At 41.0% G+C, this 10,594-nt stretch overlaps 1 protein-coding gene across 3 annotated transcripts in view; it reads right to left on the reverse strand.

The window, feature by feature from the left end:
- The window catches only part of ccdc125 (coiled-coil domain containing 125), a 33,443-nt gene extending 22,929 nt beyond the window's left edge, over nt 1–10,514 (reverse strand). For 2 of the 3 annotated variants that reach the window (XR_004332149.1, XM_032516778.1), the window contains exons 1-8: nt 10,328–10,514; nt 7,861–8,094; nt 5,611–5,672; nt 4,571–4,657; nt 2,472–2,549; nt 2,008–2,093; nt 1,846–1,928; nt 1,104–1,216 (exon numbers count right to left, since the gene is read on the reverse strand). Coding sequence is in view for 1 of the 3 variants with exons in the window: in XM_032516778.1 (XP_032372669.1) it covers nt 1,104–1,216; nt 1,846–1,928; nt 2,008–2,048 (237 nt within the window). In the remaining 2 variants the exon portion in view is untranslated. The remainder of the gene's footprint in view (nt 1–1,103; nt 1,217–1,845; nt 1,929–2,007; nt 2,094–2,471; nt 2,550–4,570; nt 4,658–5,610; nt 5,673–7,860; nt 8,095–10,327) is intronic. The other variant, XR_004332150.1, reaches the window with a different exon arrangement.
- Nucleotides 10,515–10,594: the final 80 nt, after the last annotated feature.

Here is a 10,594-nt window from a genome sequence, read left to right on the forward strand (position 1 = left end):
ACGACCCCCATTCAGAAGCTCCGCCCCCCCCCAGATATACGGACAGATAACTACTGGCCAGCCGGCACATTCACATGCTCCCCCCCCCCCTACCAAAAACTGGCACCGCCTGTTGCCGATTGGCTGGAATAGTGTTTTGTGACTCGTGGACTCCTTTCTGTTTGTTTTCCATCTACACAGGCGGTAGATTCTAGATCACGGGACGTGCCTTGTGGACTTATTCTGCCTCTGATTGGCTTACCCTGGTATTCCTACCCTAACCCTAACCAATCCCCACTCCCCATGCCTAAACCTAACGACGCCAACACATCTAGCAGATCCGATCTAGCATCTACCCACATCCAGGGCTGTGTATTAACACTAGGGGGGGGGATCACCAGACGCCTCCCGATACAAAATCATCACGGTACTTAAGCCACGATACAATATTATTGCAATTTTAAACATATTGCAATATTCTGCGACATACTGCAATTCATAACCTTTTTTTCCAACTTCTGATTTTTCCCAATTTCAAATGACGTCCCCAAAAGGAAACTTTGTCAACATCTGTTTTATCTAAAAAGAAACATTCACTTCACACATCACTTCCATTTCATTTCTGCAAAACGGAATTGTCAAGCAGACAAACTGACCAACACATGTTTGATAAAAGATGGATACTTGGCGCCTTTGTATCGATACAGTATTGCTACTGAAAATATTGCCATACTATGCTGTATCGAGTTTTTCCCACCCCTAATTAACACCATCTTTTTTTTTAGGGCACACAGATTACAGAAAGCTAGGTGAGCGTGAGGAGGTATTTGCTGAATTTTACAAAAAGTGTGTTGGATTAACATCACTTACTACACCTTTAAGCAAAGGATCTGAATACTGACTCCATCTTCTTTTTGCCCTGTGGCAGCCCGGCAGGTTGCTCTGACCCCAGAGGAACACTACAGAACATCATGTCATTTCACATGATTACACAGGGAGCGTGTCAAGTTTTCATCACGTAAAAGGATCCGATTGTCCAGTGACACGAGCCGCTGACAGTTACTTTGATCGGAAGATGTCTCCTTCTCTGTCTCTGTGTGTGACGCTGATCGGGGCTCTCTCACCTCCAGAAGACTTGCGTCTCTCTCCGGGCTGTAGTGAGGTTTGGTTTCTTGGTAAGCTCTCTGCTCCTTCACACTCAGCATGGAGAGAAGCTCCAAGCACTGCCGGCTAAAAGCTGCAAACACACGTGCACACACGCACACACGCACACACACACACACACACACACACACACGCACATACACGCACGCACACAATGTTGGTGATGACAACTAAATCAATTCCATTTGCTGATTTAACCTTGGCTTGAGATTAGGGCTGGGCAATATATGGATATTATACCAACATTAATACATGAGGCTGGATGTTGTCTTAAATTTTGGATATTGTAATAATGTCATTTGAACACAAGTTTTGTCTTTTCCTAGTTTTAAAGCTTGCATTACAGTGAAGTGATGTCATTTTCTGAATTTGCCAGACTGTTCTTGCTGTTTTGTTATTTGCCTTCACCAATTTAGTTGTTATATTTATTGTTGTTATGTTGTTATAGTTGTTATATATCATTTACATTATTATGAGTCAACCCTTCACTGCGATATCGACATCAGTGTAATTGGTCAAAAATGACGCGATATTTGATTTTCTCCATATCGCCCAGCTTTAGTTGAGATTATTCAGCCAGTTGGGACTGTTGGTGAGGGTTAGTTCACACACACGGACTTCCACTTCACTTCCCAGACGGAGATGATGTGTGCAGACGTGTCTAGGTCCCCTTAAAAGGGTTCTACATTATTCAGCATTTACCGGAATGTTCTGCCCGGAGCTGCTGGATCTCCCTCTCTCTCTTCTCCAGTTGGTCGGTCAGAGTCTTGTTCTCACTCCAAATTCTGATTACAACAACAACGACGTTAGAATACCAACCAATGGAAATAACTCAGCCGTGAGTGTGTGTGGAGTAAATCCAACCTGTTGTATTTCTGCTCCCAGGATTGTTGAGACTTCTTCATCTGGACCTGGTTGAAGCTGAGTTCCCACTGCAAGCTGTTCACCTCCTGCAACTCATCATGATTGGCATATTTTCTTTACCTTTTCTCCAATTATTACATAACACCAAGCCACATGCATCTAGTTTTATGTATATGGTTATATACAACATATAAAATCCCACGCCTTTAAAATGACAAAATATGTGCATGGTCATATACACAGGTCTTCTTCCTGGCCTGTGTTCTCCAAACATGGCTTAATTAATCCAGACATTAACAGCATTATGTTATCCAGTTAAAGGTATCCTGTTAACTCTCCTTATTCTTGTTTCTTGTCATATTCCATGTTTCCTTTAATAAACAGGAACAGAGCAGCTAGTTCCTGGCTGAGAGTAAAAGCAAACAGACCAAGCCCTTGTTTGAGCAGCGTGCGTGTACACCTACCTTCTCCAGGGCTGTGGCCCTCGCCTCGCTTTTCTGCAGCAGACTTTTAGTGTGACTCGTGGCTTTGTCAAGAATGGCCTGTGAAGAAGAGCAGTCTTTAGTCATCGGCTGGACAAAGTGTCCTTAGGTTTTAATTCTCCTTTATCTCTGACTGAAGGCAACTGCTTAGCGATGTCACAATGACACTCGCTGAATCCTTTCACGGGCAACCAAACCGGAACATCTGCACTTCGTCAATTGTACGCCGGAGTGTCCTGATATCTGGGTGATATCTGGGTATCATGAGCAGAAATGATGGAGAAGACTGCACACATGACCAGTCCAATAAACTTAGATTAAATCAGAATCAGAATCAGAATCAGCTTTATTGACCAGGTATGAAGACACATACGAGGAATTTTCCTTTGGAGCATAGTTGCTCACAATGTGCTTACACATTCAAAAAAACAACCCAACAAACACAATATAACACACTAATATATATACTCTAAGCAGAAACAATGTAGAGAGATGAGTGCAATGAAAGAGACCAATAAATTATTTAAATGTGGAACATAGTGCAAAGGGTACTGGGATAAATAGTATTAAGTTATATATTACAATATGAACAGTATGAACATTATGAACAGTTCTGAAATAGGAAATGAGAATGATGAATAAATAATGGATAATAAGTGAGATATGAATGAGAATGAGAATGATGAATAAATACTAAATAAATGGAATAATAGTGGAACCAGTAAGCAGGTGTTGTAGAGACCGTGGTACTGGGTTAATGGCCAGAATAACCCAGTACCACGGTCTCTACAACACCTGCAGCTTTATTCAATTATTGAACAAGGAAGATAACCGTGGGTACTCACACACACACACACACACACACACACACACACACACACACACACACACACACACACACACACACACACACACACACACACACACACAGGTGTGTACTCAAAGTGTCTCTCTGAACATCAGACTAACTTATAGTCTTCTTGTCCTGCACCGATCAGTTAATCTATTTTCTGGGAAACATGGTTACCTTGGAAACAACTCCTTATTTGTGAGACCCTTCTACTAGTTTTACACATTCCGATCTATTCTCAGCTGTGGGATCGAGTTGGTTCAATCTAAACCTTTGGTAGAAGATCCTTAGAACGGATGAAATACAGTTGAAAACCTACATGCGTAAATAGTGTACACAATAGTTTTGTGGGGCTGAGTATTTTTTGGTATCTGGTGCAAGTCATTCAAAAAATTGTGGTTGCTTTTGTAGGATGTGGAGGATGTCTTGTGTTGCTCTAGTGACAATTTTCTCCGACCAATCACTAGTCTCTGGTAACTTTTTCTAGTATCGGCACAGGTCAAACCCCAAAAAAAACAAAAAGTACCAAAGAAGTACCAGGTACTATTCAGAACTTTGCTAATGTTAAACCAATAGTGCGTTGAGTCAAGTTAAGTAGAACCCCTCCCATGCCGTGGAAACACAGAAATATAACTAGCACGTGTGCAGAACTGTCCTACGGCGATTATTTTACAATATTACCTTTACTCTATAAACTCTAAAATCTACCGATAAACATCTGCTTTCCTTTTCCATGAACTGGAAGCAGTCGTTTTATTTGGTAATGTGGAGACAGATCAAAAGAAAATGTGGAAACTAACACTTAAAATGTATTTTTATTTTGTTTGTGTACATTTGTGTATGTCCCGTGGTTGTGGTTTTTATTTAAGCCATTACAAGCTGTTATTGATGTATTTCTGTATTTCGTCAATGAAATTAGATTTTTGATGATCTGTGAAACAAATAAACTAAAACTAAACTACGATAAAAATGCAAACAAAGGTCCGAAGGCCAGAATCGAACCAGGGTTGAAGTACTGGGACGTTGTAAGTAATGTGTGTTATGTGCTGGAGACATTTGGCTACCAAGATGCTCCAAAAAAGCAGTCTTAAAGGGTCCCAGGTGGACACATTGACAACCACTATGCGGGACCACTTGATCAGTGCTTCCCAAACTTTTTCACTTGGAGGACCCCTATCTGACAAATTACACCACAGAGTGTGTGTGTGTGTGTGTGTGTGTGTTGCTCTACCTTCCCCTGTAAGATCTTCAGAGCTTCGTATTTGCCTTCCAGGTATCGATGTGCCACCTCCAGCTCCCCGCATAACACGTCGATCACCTGTCAACAGAGCAGAGGATCAGTTACAGTTCCCCAGGCTGGAGTCACGGGGACACTGGTCTCCCAGAGCTCTTAGTCTTGCATGTCCAGAATTTGAACGTCTTCCTCCACAGCGCTGCAGAAGAAGGTGTTCAAAATTTCGATCCATTCCTGGATTGGTGAAAAACAAACTCCGGTTTATTGGCATTTCTTAATTTCTTGTTTCATGCTGTTTCGTGCTGTTTTTGATGTTCCAACATGTGGACGTTCAAAAGTAGCTGGAGTTGTCAACAGAAACCTCCAATTGGACAGATAGTCTAGCTAGCTGTCTGAACTTACCCTGCAGAGATCTGAGGACCAGGTACCATAGTCCTCAGATTGGACAGATAGTCTAGCTAGCTGTCTGATTACCCTGCAGAGATCTGAGGACCAGGTAACCCATAGTCCTCAGATTGGACAGATAGTCTAGCTAGCTGTCTGAACTTACCCTGCAGAGATCTGAGGACCAGGTAACCATAGTCCTCAGATTGGACAGATAGTCTAGCTAGCTGTCTGGATTTACCCTGCAGAGATCTGAGGACCAGGTAACCATAGTCCTCGATTGGACAGATAGTCTAGCTAGTGTCTGAATTACCCTGCAGAGATCTGAGGACCAGGTAACCATAGTCCTCAGATTGGACAGATAGTCTAGCTAGCTGTCTGGATTTACCCTGCAGAGATCTGAGGACCAGTACCATAGTCCTCGATTGGACAGATAGTCTAGCTAGCTGTCTGGATTTACCCTGCAGGATCTGAGGACCAGGTAACTAGAGTCCTCAGAAATCCACCAGAGGTTAGAATGCCAACACAAAGAAAGAGGACGGGGACGCACATCCGGCCAAAAATGAATGACGTCCCATAAATGAATCGTAGTGGATAAAGACGAGGTGGGCAGTTATATCAGTAAAGTCAAGCTTGTCTTTTTTTTTTCCTACCTCAGTGGCTTCCTGTAGTCTGTCTTTCAGCTCGTCTTTGGACACGTCCACCAGGGCGCCTGCTGATTCACAAGAAGTGAACTCCTGCATTAGAGGTCATAGTAAGTGTGTGTGTCTCTGTGTTGTCTTGTAGTTTTTCTTGTGTATGCAGATGCAGTTGGAGCTATATTCAAGGACACCTTTGCAAAGTGATGTCTTAACCCTTGTGTTGTCTTCCTGTCAACCATGAAAAAAATAAGTTTAAGGTCACTTTTTTTTCAACATTATCACTTTTTTCCACATTTTGTCACTTTTTCAGTGTTGTGGACGCTTTTTTATGTGTTAATTGTTATTGTTGACATTTTCAGCGCTAAATTTTGACGGCACATTTTGACGGCACATTTTTTGTGAATTTTTTTTTTTTTTTTAAACTGAAAACGGGTCAATTTGACACAAGGACAACATGAGGGTTAAAAAAAAACGGCTATTTCAGGGTCAGCAGCACGTGGGTTCGTGGTTAACTTCTAATTTGAATAAAGTTGTTGGCACTGATCCCTCATAACGGTGTACGTGGTGTGTTGTGACGGGCCACAAACCCAAAATTCTAATTAGATGAACTTTGACCTGAGATGCTGCAGAGTGTTTCTGAATGTTACAGCAAAGAACGGCCACACATGCCATTATTAGGGGTGGGGGGGGGGGAATCAATACAGCATAGTATCGCAATAGTTTTAGTGGCAATACTGTATCAATACACAGGCGCCAAATATCGATCTTGTATGTATGTGTTGGTCAGTTTGTCCTATTTTGCAGCAATAAAATTGAAGTAATATGAACAAACAAATCTTTTTAGATAAAACAGATGTTGACAAAGTTTCCCTTTGGGGACGTCATTTGAAATTGGAAACAATTTGAAGTTGGAAAAAAGGTAATAAATCGCAATATATTGCAGAATATTGCAATATCTTTAAAATCGCCATAATATCGTATCATGGCATAAGTATCGTAATGATGTCGTATCGGGAGGCGTCTGGTGATCCCCCCCCCCAGCCAGTTATATATCAGAGTATATGGGGGGGGGGTGATAGCGCAGTGCATATGACACATGCCTTTAGAGCGGGAGATCAAGGTTCGATTCCCACTATCATACATCAAACAATATGTCCCTGAGCAAGACACTTAACCCCTAGTGTGAGACCTCTGATATATAGTTTATAAAAGTTGCTTTTGGATAACAATAATTAAATCAGCTTATAACAAGCTGGACTTAACAGGCATGGCATTGGTTTGGAAATCAAACTTCACAATAAAAACAGACGGTAAGTCTTGTATAACCATTTTTGGAATATGAAATGAACATACTGTGGACTGACCAATCAAATCTCTTTAATCTAACCGCTGAGCAGACTGCTCATGCCCCAAAGAAAAATGCAACATCTTAATATTTAGAGCTTTAACAATGACTCGGGGTTCCCTGACGCTTTTCTGAACTGGAAAACTAACTCAACATCCAAGTTCTGACAGGATTCTCCCATCATGCAACACTGTGGGTACATCCATTCTTCTTTATTTGGGGCCAAAACAAATAAAATGAATACATTCGGTGTCTGAATGATACTATTGTATTGTTTTTATGTATTTTTCCTTGGCAAAATTATTATTCTTGAAGGAAAGAAGAAGAATAGCAAAATAACAGCTGATTCAACCTTTTAGTGTATATATACTGTGATAAGCACAGTTAGGAAACCTCCTTATGATTTTATATAGAAGCCATGTTTCAAAATGATCAATTGTGATCAGAGTCAGCAGTGCTCCAACAACCTTCCTATCTCCTCACTAATTATACCTTCCCAAAAATCCTAAATATTTCCCAAAAGGCCGATCTTACTGAACCTAATTGGACGCTAATTGTCCCCTTTGGGCCAGAGTTAGTGGTTAAGCCCAGTGGCAAGTGTCTTTTTTTCGACTGGGGCCATTCACAGACCGATGACAGCATTCATGTAGAGCCCAAAAGTTTCTGTAATAATAACAAAAGCATGAGCTGAATCGCAAAACTGAGAATTTAAAAAGCTAAATGCAGATAGGGAACTACATTAAGTCATTGCTAAAAGCTTTGAAAATAAAACGTCCAACCGTGACTGTAGTTTAAAAAAATGTCTCAAAGATACATCAACAAATAATTCCCAGTGGCTTAGGACTGGTGGGGGGCGATTAAGGCCAGGTGGGCCACCAGGCTTGCAATGGACTGGGGCAAACCCTGGATGGTCCTACCGGAGAGGGGCAGCTTCCAGCGGGCTCTCTGCTGCTGTGTTTCTGCGGTCTTAGTCCGAGGATCCAGCCCGCCTCTCCCGGCTCCGTTTGGGACAGCCGCGTCTCGGTGAGTCCTGCAAAGCTCTGGCTCTTCTTCCTGGTGGAGCTGGGTGCCGCTTTGACTCCCATGCCGTCCCCCAGGTCTCCCCCCACCATGTCGTCATCCGGGCTGTGGGCCTCACTGGCCTCCTGCATCTGCACCCATCACACTTACATATAAACCACATACTGGTTTGCTCAAACTCAAATGCTCATTTTGATATAAAGACAGAGGAGGTGTGTTTAATATGATCTGGGACTCTGTACTTACATCATTTCCTAGAATCCATATTTTTTATTTCTATACAAATGATTGATATGATGATACGGTAGCGCTGACGGCGACTACATCATATCTGTTTCCAGGAACAAGGCGAAAGAGAGCATGATATATCAACTTAATATTGTTATCGCGATATTACGTTGCCAAGGTAACTGCCGAGGTATGTGTGTGTAGTTGTGTTTAGTTGTGTGATAACAACAGTGTAAATTGTAATTTCCCCTTGCGGGATTAATAAAGTACACATTATGATATAATAATATTATTATAGCACCAAGGCTGAATTTTGGGAAAGAGACTCCAGATACAGTTTTAGGGGACCACTAAGGTCTATATAAAAGAGACTTCAGATACAGTATTAGGGACCACTAAGGTCTATATAAAAGAGACTTCAGATACAGTATTAGGGACCACTAAGGTCTATATAAAAGAGACTTCAGATACTGTATTAGGGACCACTAAGGTCTATATAAAGAGACTTCAGATACAGTATTAGGGACCACTAAGGTCTATATAAAAGAGACTTCAGATACTGTATTAGGGACCACTAAGGTCTATGTAAAAGAGACTCCAGATACAGTATTAGGGGACCACTAAGGTCTATGTAAAAGAGACTTCAGATACAGTATTAGGGGACCACTAAGGTCTATGTAAAAGAGACTTCAGATACAGTATTAGGGACCACTAAGGTCTATCTAAAAGAGACTCCAGATACAGTATTAGGGACCACTAAGGTCTATATAAAAGAGACTTCAGATACTGTATTAGGGACCACTAAGGTCTATATAAAAGAGACTTCAGATACAGTATTAGGGACCACTAAGGTCTATATAAAAGAGACTTCAGATACTGTATTAGGGACCACTAAGGTCTATATAAAGAGACTTCAGATACAGTATTAGGGGACCACTAAGGTCTATATAAAAGAGACTTCAGATACTGTATTAGGGACCACTAAGGTCTATGTAAAGAGACTTCAGATACAGTATTAGGGACCACTAAGGTCTATATAAAGAGACTTCAGATACAGTATTAGGGGACCACTAAGGTCTATATAAAAGAGACTTCAGATACAGTATTAGGGGACCACTAAGGTCTATATAAAAGAGACTTCAGATACAGTATTAGGGGACCACTAAGGTCTATGTAAAAGAGACTCCAGATACAGTATTAGGGGACCACTAAGGTCTATGTAAAAGAGACTTCAGATACAGTATTAGGGGACCACTAAGGTCTATGTAAAAGAGACTTCAGATACAGTATTAGGGACCACTAAGGTCTATCTAAAAGAGACTCCAGATACAGTATTAGGGACCACTAAGGTCTATATAAAAGAGACTCCAGATACAGTATTAGGGGACCACTAAGGTCTATATAAAGAGACTTCAGATACAGTATTAGGGGACCACTAAGGTCTATATAAAAGAGACTTCAGATACAGTATTAGGGGACCACTAAGGTCTATATAAAAAAGACTTCAGATACAGTATTAGGGGACCACTAAGGTCTATAAAAGAGACTTCAGATACAGTATAGGGGACCACTAAGGTCTATATAAAGAGACTTCAGATACAGTATTAGGGGACCACTAAGGTCTATATAAAAGAGACTTCAGATACAGTATTAGGGGACCACTAAGGTCTATATAAAAGAGACTTCAGATACAGTATTAGGGACCACTAAGGTCTATATAAAAGAGACTTCAGATACAGTATATGGGGACCACTAAGGTCTATATAAAAGAGACTTCAGATACGTATTGGGGACCACTAAGGTCTATATAAAAGAGACTTCAGATACAGTATTAGGGGACCACTAAGGTCTATATAAAAGAGACTTCAGATAGAGTATTAGTTAATTCATTAATTAATAGTTAATATCAGTCATCTAGCAGGTGGAACTGTCTGGAAAGAGCTATATCATGGTCAAATCTATAACTTACCATACCTGAGAATATTTTTGGCTGTAACGATGACTACGGCTCATCGACTTGGCATCGTAGTCTCTAGTGATTACATTTATGGAAAAGACCAAAACCTGAACTATACATTTGTTACAGAAATCTCACTTCAGCCACAATTCTTATTTTACGTTCGGACGTTCTCTTACCTAAAACTTTGAAGCAGTGACGTAATATTCCTTGGTGCTTTCCCGCCTCCGGCGACACACAGACAATAACAAAGTTTAGTAAATATTAATAAGATTAATGTCCCAGTGGTAGCCTGCTACCGGCGAACGAAGTTTAACATACTAACAGAAAGACTGCGAGGTGAATCACTTCCTGTCAAAACACCTGCAGCGGCAAGCTAGACTGCAGTAATACGAACCACTTCCGGTCATTACCTTAAAAATAAAATACATTAATTTTTTATTTTT

This window comes from Etheostoma spectabile, chromosome 5 (genome assembly GCF_008692095.1).
Source record: "Etheostoma spectabile isolate EspeVRDwgs_2016 chromosome 5, UIUC_Espe_1.0, whole genome shotgun sequence".
NCBI lineage: Eukaryota > Metazoa > Chordata > Actinopteri > Perciformes > Percidae > Etheostoma > Etheostoma spectabile.